The following is a 14477-nucleotide window of genomic DNA, read 5'->3' as shown; positions in this document are numbered from 1 at the left end:
ATATATATATATTATATATATATAATTATATATATATGAGTCAAGAAATGCAAAAAGGGCACATAGAGCATGTAAAAACATTTATTGTTGAGCATATCTTATATTCACCAGTGCGTTTTACCAGTCCTGTGGTTTTATAACAGCACAAATTCCTTATGTTGAGTCTAGACCTGGGTTTTTATTTAAGGTGGAAAAAAATGTGTTTGTCTCTGTGTGTTCACTTTGAGATGACATTTTATAATCAATATACATATTATGAATCAAAGAATACTTGTGTTGAGCCCAGGCAAAGAAGCACTTTTACACTTTAGCTGACTGTCCACCGGCAAAGCAGTAATGTGAAAACAAGACGAAATACTAGCAGATATGACCATGCACCGAGTACACAGATGTATATAAAAAAAAAAAACACATATTGAACTCAGCAGTATAACTCTTGTCCACGGGATGTGATCCTGTTAATATGAAATAACGTTTTTGGTCGATAGAAACACGATGTTCACAGGTGATGATCATGCCAGCATATTGTTCCTATTACACATAAAACCGTGTGTATATACAAGTTTCAAGTAATCCTGAATTAGTCCTGTTAAAGCCATCGCAAGCAGCGCAGTGTATCTCAGGAGGTTCGGTTAGAGGCACGCATAGCATGTTGTCATCGGTTACATATTGAACGACAGGCTCCTGCTGAGATGCTGCTGTGAGGGAATGAGTGGACAGAGGCAGAGAAAGGAGAAATTTAAGCCGATTGTCTATCGGGGGGGGGAAACATTTTACAAGTTGTTCGGGGAAGAAAAACAGAAAAGCTTTGCAAGTAGTAAACGTCTACTTGCTGAACAACATACTTTATAACAAATGACCCCGAAGAACGGGAATAAGACAAAATGTAATGGCATAATGTGATCTAAAAATTGCTGTTGATTGCGGTTGGTGTGAATACTGCCAGGAAATGACTGAAGCTGACGAAGCCAGAACCTGAACCGATAACCACATGGTTACACACTAGCGTGTGTTTGGCGTGGTCAAGCAGCAGAGAAACCCTGCGTGTTGTATGGACATTTAACAACAGGCTTCCTCTGCTCTACAGCTAATATCCGGTTACTTTAAAAGCATAGTCCCAATTTTACTTCATCCAAAATATACACACCTAGTTATGGTTTCCTGTTAAAGGGACAAAAGCCATCAGAATAACCGGCCCAGGAATTTGAAAAAGACCTTAAGTTAGAATAAAAGTTTCATTATATAAAACCGTATGTGCCGATGCGTACGGTGTTAAAAGTCAGTAACTGATTAGAGGCCAACACACACAGACGTAACTGTTAGATACACCAGTCAAGCTGGCTTTACAAGGCAACAACAATAAATGGTGATCTGATCACGTGGTTATTTATGTCGCCTAATGACTGCCTGCATTCTGCCAGTGAGCTGTGGTTTTAACAGACTGGTGGGACTTTGCTTCACGTCACTCCCTGGTGCTGAAGTCAACTGCGTCTCTAATGTTCTAATGTCCAATTCTGCTGGTTGAACAGAGGAACTCCACTGGGAGCGAAGGCCTCACACTAGCACTGCGTACACGGCTGAATCGATGTTAGTTATCGTTTATACTGAGCAGTTGTTGTTACTTGGTAATGTGCATGTTTATTCCACACGATTACAGTTTAATAGAAAAGGAAAACAAAAAGAGAAAAGTCCGGACAGATTACATAAAGGCGCCAAAAAAACATGACTAAAAGCTAATCCGATTTACACCGTCAATAACAATAAACATAAGCATGGACATATAAATGGGGGAGGGCAATTCCAGTTATTTCCCTTCTTCTCAGATGTATGTTCTGGTTGAGCGCGCCTTGCCCCACAGTTTGGCACAAGACTTAAGTTTCCACACAGTGAGATGAGACCAGGGCATCGACTGAAATTATTCCACGTGGTGAGATGAAACGAGAGGATTGGCTGGGAGGCGGCGTGGGCTCCGTCCCTACTGGTCCGCTTCCACTCGCCTCTTGCGTACTGAAGAGGAAAAGTAGAATTAAAAAAATGGCGAAAATGGCATGATTTGTTTTTATTTTTCCCCTGAAGTCAATAGCTTTAAGTAAAAAACTGCAAACATGCTGGACAACCTACAGAGGGCCTGTTAGTTAGTCAGGAAAGTACCAAGTGAGTCCTAATGAGCTAAGCGATCATGGTTTTAGATCCATTTCAACAGCGTGCGTCAGCAGTGTGCGGAAAAACAGGTGTGGGATGTGGTCACTCTCAAAGCTGTGAGATCACACCGTGTCCATCTCCGTAATGTTAATTCATTCAAACACTTCAATGCACTGGCACACTTGGGAGTCACACCCATGCATCAGACCTTTGCTACCTCGACTCTGACAGGATGGGGAACTAAAAGAGAGCAAAGGTCTTCACTGACGACCGACGTCTTGTGGAAAACACAACGATGTAGAAACAGATAAAACGCAGAGACGATGGAATGACTCATTCATCCAGGTAAAAGGTAATTTAATCGCAACCAGTCACCCAGTTTTTGCGTGTTTAAACGAATCTGGAACGATGTGTGTGTGTTTGCGTGCGTATCGTACCCAGGTCGTTGTTCTTGGTGATAGCTTGCCCAGCTCTGGAGCGAGGTCCTTGTTGGGTAAAATGGTAGCCAAACTTCACGATGCTGTTGTTCTCTTCCAACATTTTAGCAATCTCCATCTCTACAGTAGTACCCAGCTGCTGCCTCTGAAAGAAACACACACACATCAGAACCTCACTCTGGGTTAAACACTATGAAAGTTAGTCAGAGGTTAGACTGAATAATAAACTCATGGAGGAGGTTGGACTATTGTGATGAATTCTGCAATGAGACTTAAAAATAGGAACTTACTTTACGTTTATGTTTCTTTTGAACCAGTCTGACCATAAAGCACCAAAAGTAGCCCACAAAACCTTTTATGTTCTGTTTTGAAGAACTTATATATTATGTGTATTTGGTTTTCGATGCATGTTGTTTATAATACCAAGCTGCATGTTACTAATGAAAAGTTCTAATGTCTGAGACTTGACCACGGGGAAGTAGTAGAACTTCTTCTCTACTCGTGGAAACTCTTGACCCGTGTTTTTTTCCGGAAGTGGTTTGTGCATTTGTACTACATTGGACTCTGTGAAACCACTTCATTCAAAAGAGTTTTCCCTGTGATCAGCTACACTGACCCTTGATGAAACATAAATAAATACAAAAGACACCGTATCATAATCCTTCATTTCACAGGAATTCAGTAAACTTCATGAATATCTTCATAAGTGCAACTGGTACCTGGTTGTCTATCTTGATCTCTGTGAGGGTGTCGTTGTCTCGCAATGCATCCACCAAAGCCTGCACCCCCGCCCCGGTGATAAAGTTGGTCTCCAGGTTCAAACTCTGCAACGTCTTGTTCTCTCGTAGCATGTCGCCGAACACCTGAGAGGAGGAAATGAAGCCGTAAGACGTAAACATGGAGTTGGCACGTGTCAGCGAAGCCAAACGAAGCCCGCAGGCCACTCCCTCTCACCACAGCGATCGGGTCGTTACTCCGTGTTGCTGCCAGGCTGAACTTTTTGACGTGCGTGTTTTTTTCCAAGGCTTTAGCGAAGTCCTTCAGCGTGGGGATTGGAATGTTCTGGAATACAAATGACAAAGACACACTGCCATCAGCCCAGGGAAAGACAAGCAGGTTCACCCGCAGCTGCTCTGAAGCTTGTGTTTGTGTTCCTGCGTACCTTGATGTTGTTCAGGTTGACCTCCGTTAGGGAGCTGTCGTTGTTTTTTATCCGCTGCAGAGTCTCTTCCACATTGGTGGGATTGGGGGGCTCGTCAAACACCGGGGTCATCTTCTCCCCTTTGATCACATCTAGGAAAGACAGGCAGAGAAATTGATCCTCATCCGAATCCAGAGTGATTGTACTTCCTCCGCTCATGTCAGAGAGTCCATGGATGTGGACGATTGATGGAGGATTTGGTTAATTTCACCTAAATTGTATACTTTGAAGTCAATTATCTACTAGTTAGCCAACATAGCTACACAGCAACAGAAAAGGCCAGGTTGGTGGCCAGCGGCAGCTCACCACCCAGCGGCCCGGCTCTGGAGCGAAGTCTTATTTACACGGAGCGGACGTATTTAGTCACCAGCACAAAAAAACCCAACAATTGTGATTTTTGGTACTGGTCGAATGAACAGGGGGGAACAGGTGAAGGTTCTATTTCAGTTATATGGTTGACTTGTAGGATTGTACTTACTGTTGTAACCGTCTTTCGATGCATCGTATGACTGGCTACTGGTGACCAGCGTGTGAACACCGAGGATCGCTGCAAAAAGAAGCAAACCATAGACTCAGCAGCTGTAGTGAGGAGTCGGTGTGAGCGCAGGTGTTATTAAGGGATCAGTGAATAAAAGGTAACCAAATCTAGACGCCTTAGCTGACAGGCTAGTTTGCTCAGTAAGCCCTTTTATCCCCCCGTCAGCCCCGCGAGGCACAGTGAAAGGAGCTTGCGGTGGCGTGTCCCATTAGACCAGGCAAAAGCAGACAACAACATCCTCCTCTGCACAGGAGTCTTCACACAGAGTAATGTTTTGCAGGCCTTTTAAACATGACTTCTTAGCTTTCTCAAAGCGGACCTACCTGCTAGGTCACACAGTTCTGTGTCTGTGGCGCTGGATAGGGCTTCCTCCAATTCCGGATCAAGGGTTGTGATTTCTTCCTGGCGTGTTTCTATTGGTTTCTGCTTTGGAACAAACGCTTTACCTTCGGAGAAATGAGAAACGAAACATTTTTTGTAGCCGAAGAAGAAATATGGACAGGCAACAAATCACTTGACTGTTAGCACAGGAAGATTTTATGAGACGTTACACAACCTCCAATTCCAATAAAATCACCACCGATTCAGTTCTATGTATTATATTATATATATATATATATATATATATATATATATATATATATATATATATGTAGTATTATATATACATGCATACGTTCACTGTGCTATACTATCTGTTAGTAAATATTACAAAATATACAAATAAAATGATATATATTACATGTATATCAGGCCAAATTGTAATACTTGTAATGTGTCTGAAGTCAAGTCAGAAGAATATATACTGGGTAATAAGTCCAGGCCTCCTGCTATTTTACACAGCATTTGCCAACCATCAGTCTGACAACTTTGGTATTGCCATAGTAACCAAACAGAGGGAAGAAACAGTGAGAGAATGAAGGAAGTTATGGAACAATGACTGGAGTCTAAACTAAACTGCGCCGCCGGAGCAACACACACTTGCACTCGGCGGAAAGACCAGTCCAATGGGTGCCATTCGCTTCTATGTGGCTGTCTCCTTAAACAAAAACACCCCGAGAACCGCCCCTCCCTCTTTCCCCTCCTTCCAAGTCAGTCATGCCAGTCAAATTGTTCAAACTGGTCCAGAGTGGGCGCCTTCGGCACTTCCTGAAAGCCAGTAAACAGTAAAACACACTCATCAGGCAGCATCCTGCGCCAGCCCCTCTGGAGCAACATTTTTCGGCAGAAGCTGAGCCAAAAAGGTCGACGTCCCTGAAGTCTTCTCATCTGATCTCATAAATCATGACATAAATGAGGAGATGACATAGAGGTAACAATGCCGTACAGTTAAGAAAATAGGCACATGTCAAGAACGCAGTGTCTTCATGGAGTACAAAGATTCTTTACGGTCAAGGGAGATTTTCTCATTCATGCAAAAGTTGAATAGAAAAGCAGTTTATCCATATTAGACTATTTGTACGGTAAAACTGAAACTGAGTGCATCCCCGATTGCGCAGAAAAGCTGTTCAGACTACAGCAAGAGAGATGTGTCAGTGGACCCCAAACAATGGGACAAAACTCTCCTTGTTGTTTTCTCTTTAAATCAACCGCTCGCTTCCATCTTCTCTTCCACATCAGTTTTTCAAACTCGTGGCTTCGTCAACCGCATAGAAATTATGTAAAAATGAACGTAATGTAACCGGAATGATCCTCTAAACTATTTGTACATCTTGAGCAGTACTTTTTCAGTAACAGATTTGTTGCCTTTGCTGTTACACATGACTCCCTTATGGCAACGACAACCGCATCAACAAACACAACGTTCATCAAACAGCATGGCAAGAACGCCCCGATTAGTGTGTCGAGCAATAAATACTCAACTGACCTCCAAGGAAAAATATTATTCATACATCTTCAACAACTTGAACCGCCTCTCCAGCCAGAACTTCTTAATGTGAATGATGTTCCCAAAACCTCGAAGGAAATCCAGGACAAAGAAGGAATGAACGATGGATTACAGACTAACGGGCCCATTTGACAACAGCCAAGTGGTTAAAAGGCTGCGATGGGATTCATGGAAGCTGTTCTCCCGTGAAATATGTGGGTTTTTGAAAGTGCATGCACACACACACACACACACACACACACACACACACACACACACACTGTGTGTGTGTTGTGTGTTGTGTGTTGTGTGTGTGTGTGTGTGTGTGTGTGTGTGTGTGTGTATCAGCAGGGGGCGAGTTTAACAAGAGGAAGAGAATCAGCTTCATAGAACCAACACAGTGATATGAGTTTTCCATTTGGTCATAGGGTAAAAAACACATGCACGGGCCCACATACGCACACGCACGCAGACACTAATTCCTAACAGGCCAGAGGGAGCATTTCAGCTCCAGATTTCCTCTCCAGCGAGGGAGTAACCTTCAGATCTCTCAAGACAATAATTTAGTCAGTGATGTTTCTAATTGCCTTACTTTCTTACTGGCACACTGTTAAACATTTTCCTTTTTCTCTTTTAAAGTAAGTAACAGGGCTGCACAATTAATCAAATTTTAATCGCAATCACGATTTTGTGCTCTGCTACATATCAAATCGAGCGCTTCCTCAACTCAGCCAACCACCAGGAGGAGAACGAGGGGGGAGGAGTCACGCGTGCAGCCTGCAGCCTCAGAGAAGGTTCTGCCTGCAGTGGACTCCGGTATCAGTAGAAGAGTAGAGACGGTCAACAGAAGCGACTACACGGGTGTGAAAGGTAAATCAAATGTCAGGACAGAAGGCGAGGAGCTAGTCCCGAGAAAAGGATCACATTGTCTGCAGAAGTTTTCCGGATTTAGGGCAAGAGTTAACCAAGAACCAGATATGCATAGAGTGCTTTAGAATTGGGTCTTTGCCGCACAGCCATACAAACTAACTTGTTCATCTGCCTGACAAATCTTGGAATGTAGCACAACATGGAAGTGAAAGCAGCGTTCTGTTGATTTAATGTTGGATAAAACCTGTTTCATTTATACTTTACTTCTACAAGGAGCAGTCTGATCAGGAATCAGGAAACATTTATTGCCAAGATATGTGAAACATACAAGGAATTTGTCTTGGCGGTTGGTGCGTGACAGTAGACAGTGTAACAATAGACAACAAGACAGCAGTGCACAAGTAATAAAATAAAATAAAATGAAATGCTAATGCAATGGGTTAGTAGAATAAGGCTATGGGTTAGTATGAAATGCAATGTTGCTTACTTAGACAGAAGGGAGCATAACAATGGAAGCGGAAGCAGTGTTCTTGTTCATTTTAACAAGAGTAATTTAGTAAGTAAACTATGTGATCACAAGTGCGTCTTACAACCTGTTTGAGCACAACTGCTTTCTTAGGAGAAGATCAGGCTATTTTGGTTGCAGCAACATCGACGGCAGCCGGATAAGCAGTGGGTTTATTTCCTCTTTTTTTGTTGTTGAGAAATCTACTAACGAGTTGTGACTGAAGACAGTTTCATTCCCCTCCGTGACATCGCAGATTGTCCTTTCACTACTCACTAAAAAGGGCAGCGTGTATGCGTTCCACATACAACCACACATTCAACTGCTGTTATAGAAAAGATGATGTAATTTGCATTAGAACTTCATTTTTGTAGTTCCGATCATTAGATAAAGTTCCATGCTGGACACTGTGGACTTGTGCACGCACCCCCCAGCTTTGTCCGAGCAAAACCTCAGCCCGAGCGCAAAAAAACAACAATCTGAACTGGGCTGGACTAACACCAATAAACAGATGGACTCATTCCTTTGACACTCTACCCCCAGTCCCCTGGTACAAACACACCTCCCCCACACGGCTGACTGTTGCATAAGAGCACACATGCATTAATAATACCTGCATAAGACAGCTGAGCAGTAATAACTGTAGACACACACCTTTTCTCTCCCCTGTGAAGGGCAGTATATCCTCTCTGTCCTTGTACTCCATGGCTTCCTTCTCCAGGTACTTCAGAAGGCTTTCCCGGTTAAATGACCCTGTAGCTTGCTTGCCCGTCTGGTCCTTCTGACGTAAGCCGGCTGGGAGAAGAGCGTTCTGAGGAGACGAAGAGACACGTTAGACCCGTCAATTAATGAGGTGTAAACTATAAATGTGGATAAGGTGTGTATGGGGTGGAGGTTGAGCTGTTAAAATGTTTGTATTCTTCCTCGCCTTCTATATGATGAACAAAAATATCTCTTCACCCAATTACTTCAAAGTTTCTATGCAACAATAAATACATGCCGATCAGGGACCATGTCATTATCTATTTGAAGGTACATGTACTATGACATCATCATAGCTAAATGTCTTTAAACAGGCAGCATTTTTCCTAATTACGTAGTTGGAGACCTGCAAATGTCGTTTGCTTCAATGACAGATGTAGGAGTTTGGAAGTAACGTGGGAAAAGGACATGAGTTATGAGTTCTTTGAAACAGGAAGTAAATATACGATAAACTTGTTGAACTTGATGCATGTGAACCAGAACAACAAAGCTTCAAACTCCTCCAACCATCACTGAAATGCCACTAATTGTGGACCATTTCTTGTAAGTGAGCAAACAACGAGTGTTAACAAAAAGGTGTGAACATTCTGCAACACTCGTCTAGCCAGCGTGTGTTTGATCTAATCTAAATGCCTTATTATACTCCTTCTGTTAAATTACGTGAGACTCAAAAATGATTCATTCCCCCCTTGCTGACCATTTCCTGTGGGCCCCCAGTGAGAGGATTTATCGCACTTGGTTTAGATGGAACTTAAATAAAACGCCCAAGCGCCAGGGAGGGATGTCATTATACTCTCTCCCGAGCTCGGCTCTAAAATAAACACACAAACACTTGGCAGCCTGAGGCCACTGCTGCTGCTGCTCAGACTCCCACTTTAAACTATGTTCCCAGCCGCGGAGGCTGGTGGACCAGGACGTGTTGTTGGTAGGTGTAAAGGAAAAATCCCCCCTTGATGTTCAACGCATCCCAGGAAATAAATGAATTATTATGTGGTATAATATATATTTTTGTGTAAAAAACTGGAGCATGTGGTTGATTGTGGATTGTAGTTCTGGCCTAAATGAATTATGGTTGCAAAGATTTTATTTAAGTGGAAAAAATACTTTTACTAGCATTACTATTTAATACTCTTAAATCGGTCCCAGCCAAACTCCCTCCCTCACGGAGTACTGACCTCAGGGTCCATCTCTTCCAGTGCCGTCTCCAGCTGCTTGAGCTCCTCCGCCGACAACTTGTTGAGAATTTCATCTTCGTCGAGGTCCTTGTACTTCTCCAGGTCCTTCTTGAATGACAACGCCATGGTGCCAGCTATGACTTGCTAAGCAACACTGAACAGCAGATCACAGCCGCAATGTTCCCTCTCAAGCTCACCGCTCCGGACCGGGAAGAGGCTTCCTGAGGAACAACACACACACAAGTACAACATTCACGATGATGGGGAACAGATGCATTTTAATTGACCTGCCTAAACCAATGTAATGTCAATATGTCTAAAATGAACTATATATTGTTTATGTTGTTATCTATGTGAAACAATAGTTGAGCCTAGCTGGGTTTGCTTTGTAATGATGCAACACCCATTGACACACACACACACACACAGCTGGAGTAAATAGAGAACTTTCCCAGGCTCATACAAATCCTTTGACCATACCCACGCGGACCAACTCATTTGTTAACCCTGACTTTTGTGCTACTTTGTCAAACACTTAACTTAAAAAATGTAAACAGCTCATTCTCCTTGTGATGAAAATGCACATTAGCATTTTCCTTCTATTGACTAAGAGACAGAAAATAGAGGGAAATTGTTACGGTGGCTAGAAAATACTGGAGTAAGTAGATTCACCACTCCGATAAGTGAATGAGTGAGTGTGTGCCCTGTCAAACAAAACCAAGAGCCTATGGTTCCCTCTCCCACGCCACGAATGACCACTACATGACCTCACGACTTCCAGATTCCCTGCAGGACTCTGCAGATGGCCTTTGTCCTAATCACTCACACACGCTGAAACTGTAAACACACTTAAACTTACTTGTGCTCTACTTTCCCAAATGGTTTGCTCGAGCTATTAAAAAAAAAGTTAAACAAACTTTTGTATAAATAAAAGGATTAGTTACTGGCAGGAATATTACACCGGTGTCACTAATTCATGTCGATTGTGAAATACAGCAACATCTCTAAACTCATTACAGCAGAGAGAAGAAAAAAAATTGTACAACTCTGGTTGCACCGAGGATTCTTTAAACTTTAGTGCCATTTCCCCGGAGCTGCCTCGGTGATTTCTCCACTTCAGAGGAATTCCCTCAGAGTCTGACACTCTCTGTGTCTCTCCCACTGCTCAGTTCTCCACAATCCATGTTCTGTCCTGGACTAACTCTTTCCCTCACCTCCTCCATTACACCCACTATGGCTACTCACATTTATTCCTGATTATTATTAGAGTCAGAACAGGGACATTTGCGAGCCCGAGAGCCAGGAGACGAAGCAGGGCTCAAATGTCAGCACCGACGACTTTAATAAAAGCATATGAATGTAATTGGCTATAGAAATAACAGCATCCTAATGCTCCGCTATGCATGGTTAAATCCGGACCTGTAAAACTGAGTGAGTACAGTTATAACGGCTCTTGCATGGCTACTCCGGGATTGTTTCACACTTAGAGGAGCGTGATGAGCCCTTCAAACTGCAACGAAGCTAAGCTGAAGTCGTAGTAATATAAATGGAAATTAAGATATGGCCCGCATAAAAACAATGCCAGGCTGCAGCAGGATTTCAATCGCATGACGTCTGGTTGCAGCAGGCCTTTGGCTCGGTGCTTTTAGAAAGAGGGAGTTTTGGTCGTCTTTCATAATAAACACGGAGACGTCCAGAGGCAGGAAAAACACATGGGAACCTTTACTGTGATTATGTGAAAATGAAGACTTTGATGTATTCTGCCAAAAAGCCCTCACATCGAGAGGCCGACGCCTGCCATTTACATGCACACCAGTCAAATACTTACTGAACACAGCACGTATGAAAAGATTTGTGTTGCATTATAAGGAGTATTATTATATTATTATACGTATTTTGGATGAATTGCTTAGACTGGTTATAGTAATGGCTGTGACGAGATGACATATCTGGCCAGGATCTGGAAAAATTACTGACAGCGTAAAATACATAAGCGTTAGGTAGGTCGGGCACACACGCACACACACACACACACACACTTAATGCTCTTATGACAAGATCAGCTCAGAATAACACCATTTACCATGTCACCCTTCTTCTTATTTATTTTCTCAAAAACACATTTAAAACAACAGCCACTGTTTACAGTGAGGTCCGGTATGTTTGGGTATGCGGACAGGAGAGTAGTGGAGCCTGAAGACACGGGTAATGACGGCAATGGGTGGGCTCAGGCAGAAGTAGAGACACTGAGAGGATCCATTAGTCCAATCTGATTGATTCCTTTCTCCCTCTCCTCGCTTCTAATCCTTCAAGACAACAACAGATGGCTGGGAGCCAATAATACACCTTACACTCCCTCACAATCACTAGTACATAATCATATAACGCAGGACTGCTCAAAGGACGAAGCCACAGATCTCATGATCCAAGATCACATAACTGACTTGATGTTTAGTGGTATATAGATATAAGTGATGAAAACCTGGTGGGTTTAAACAAGGCCAAAAGATGTATCGTCCCATTAAAAAGGTTCAACCAATCCCTAAAAATTTAAAAAATACTATGTATGCATAAATCCACTTTATGTGTGAAGGAAATAACAACGACCCTTCAATTTGATAATTGATCGTGTGCATAATCTTTATGTTGTATACTTGTAGTTGCTTTGTGAGTAGAGCGAACAATAACTGATGGAACAACAATGTTCCTCCTGGTTTCTTTCACGGGAAAAAAAATACTGACCACATTCTGTAAGAGATATTATAGGAGAGATAAGTCAAATGTAGAACATCTGTTTCTAATCCCGTTCATCCCCCTCAGCACCACAACACAAACTGGCATGCTTTCAAGTGAAATGCCTGCTCATGATAACGCTGAAGCTCAACTGTTAAATTCCATATCCAGGTCAATATTTTAGATCCAAGGGGGTTGATCCTGGAGGAAAAGTAACTTGCAGCTCAGAGCCGAACACAGGAAGCAGTGACTGGTTATTACATTATTAAAAGAGAACTGCCCAATAAAAGCAGAAAGACTATAGTTAGAATGACCCAGCTCGGCAACTCATGGGACGAGAGTGTGCATGTCCTCCCACATTCTCTCTACCGGCTTATTCTCTGCCCTTTTGTCCCTCCAAACTGTAGTTACTCAGTTTTCCTTTTTATCTTACGCCTCCCGAGGTGCCTGGGAGTGTCGCAAATGATAGAAAACAGATGGAAGCAATGGAGGGTCTGATCCGTCTGTCCCTCGGGTATGTTCAGTGCATTACATTAACAAGTACAAATAATACGAAGATCTGAGAGTCAGGACGACAAAAACGTTTTGTGTATGGCCGTACAATTATTGTGCAGATTTGGCAAGGGCCGTACAGGAAGTGGTGTGTTTCTCAAACAAACGCACATGATGTCTTTCCTCCCCCGTTTTCCCCACACACCTTTCAGGCACGCTGATTAAAATAGGATTTCAGATCACGTCCTGCCTTTCAACTTGCGGGGGCTGGAGTATGAATGACGCAGGAACGTGTTGTCATTGCCACGCCTTCAAAATAAATAAAAAGAGAGTAATGACAGTGGCTATTTCCTGCTGTGGCTGCATGACACCAAGGGAAACCAGAAGCCCACAGCCAAGTTTCACTGCGGATCCAACAAATCCTATCTTGTTTATCTGCAATACGCCACTGCAGAGGCCGGTACGGTCAGCGGTATCACCCAAAAATGCCATGTCAGCAGCTGCCACCATGACTGTCCACTCTGTTACCTGCCGCACACCTTCAGGACACACAGCTGCCTTCAGGCTTTGAGGGTCCCTAAGCAGACTTGGACCACACCCTTTATTCACCATTCAGCCCTGCAAGTGAAACTGGCTTAGGGAAAGCAAGCAAACACACACACACACACACACACACACACACACACACACACTTCTGTGGCCTGAGTGAAACAGGTACAATGACCTTGCACCTATCAAACAAGTAGAGCCTTTCTTTAGCTCAACGCTTCACGCTCGTGTGAGTCATCGCACTAAAGGTATGTCCTTAAACACACTGAAGCTCTTGTCTTAGTCAGACAGACAATCTCGGTGTTGTTCATTACGTGTGTCTAATGTAACAATAAATACACACGGTTAAAATATAAACTATGAAGCGAACAGATATCAGAATTACTTGCGGGTGCTCAATATTGCCATAAAATGACATATTCTAAAACTTAACACGGTAATGTTCCTTTGTGGTAATTTAGCTTCCGCTAGCATGAGTCGTCCCCATCTGGGAATAGCGGGCTGCAGACCGACGTTCACGAACTCCATCCTGACGTGTTTATGATTATTACACTGACAGTAAGCGTTGGTGATGTTGGTTATTAGTAAAAGATTAGGCACCTCGCATTGTATGACAAAAACAGCCAAACCAAGTGCTTCATGCGATACTCACTTTGGTAACTTAGCTAGCGTTACATTTGTCTGATGCAGCAACACAACGCGACAACATGTAACATTAGTGTTAACAGTTAACGTTAGCGGCTAACGGCTAACGCTAACAGTTGACTCAAGTTGCGAGCCGTTTAACGTTCCCACGCTGTTCAACACTGCGGCTACAACGTTTCCTTAGATCTCACAGTCCTAACTAACGTTATCTATTTCCTTACCTGCTAATTGGACCTAAATAAGGAGTCTCCAAATAACGCCTGTCTTTCCAGTGAATGCGATGTCTTCAGAGCTTGATGTCTCACTCAGCCCAAGGGCGGTAACACAGGAAGAGCGAGCGAGCGCATTCTCTGAGTGACGTGGGATTGAACCAATAGGGAGAGTGTCTGCCATAGATGAGCTAATGGTGTATATTGGCCCGCCTTTAATCTAGAAGAACCAATAATATGATAGATTGGAAAATAAAACTAAAATAACCAGTTTAACTACAATACAGTTTCACTGTCTTAGACAAATCCATGTGTGTAGTAAAAGCCCCTGAAAACGCTCGTAGCACATTTT

At 42.9% G+C, this 14477-nt stretch overlaps 1 protein-coding gene across 3 annotated transcripts; it reads right to left on the bottom strand.

The window, feature by feature from the left end:
• Nucleotides 1-67: 67 nt before the first annotated feature.
• tmod2 (tropomodulin 2) lies at nt 68-14301 on the bottom strand. Of its 3 annotated transcripts, XM_078084914.1 has the most exons (11): nt 14138-14283; nt 9498-9718; nt 8215-8371; nt 4642-4764; nt 4259-4327; nt 3742-3872; nt 3534-3641; nt 3299-3442; nt 2580-2724; nt 2351-2382; nt 68-2007 (listed from the first exon to the last, which is right to left on the bottom strand). In XM_078084914.1, exons 2-11 carry the CDS (start codon nt 9621-9623, stop codon nt 1744-1746), a joined length of 1299 nt encoding a protein of 432 aa, XP_077941040.1. In that variant the 5' UTR covers nt 9624-9718; nt 14138-14283; the 3' UTR covers nt 68-1743. The 3 variants fall into 3 exon arrangements, with proteins under 3 accessions (XP_077941040.1, XP_040056000.1, XP_040055993.1); XM_040200066.2 differs by lacking the exon at nt 2351-2382 and having other exon boundaries at nt 14138-14301; XM_040200059.2 differs by lacking the exon at nt 68-2007 and having other exon boundaries at nt 2345-2382.
• Between the last annotated feature and the right edge of the window lie 176 nt (nt 14302-14477).

This window comes from Gasterosteus aculeatus, chromosome 12, assembly GCF_964276395.1.
Source record: "Gasterosteus aculeatus chromosome 12, fGasAcu3.hap1.1, whole genome shotgun sequence".
Classification (NCBI taxonomy): domain Eukaryota; kingdom Metazoa; phylum Chordata; class Actinopteri; order Perciformes; family Gasterosteidae; genus Gasterosteus; species Gasterosteus aculeatus.
This window is presented reverse-complemented; position numbering and strand designations above follow the sequence as displayed.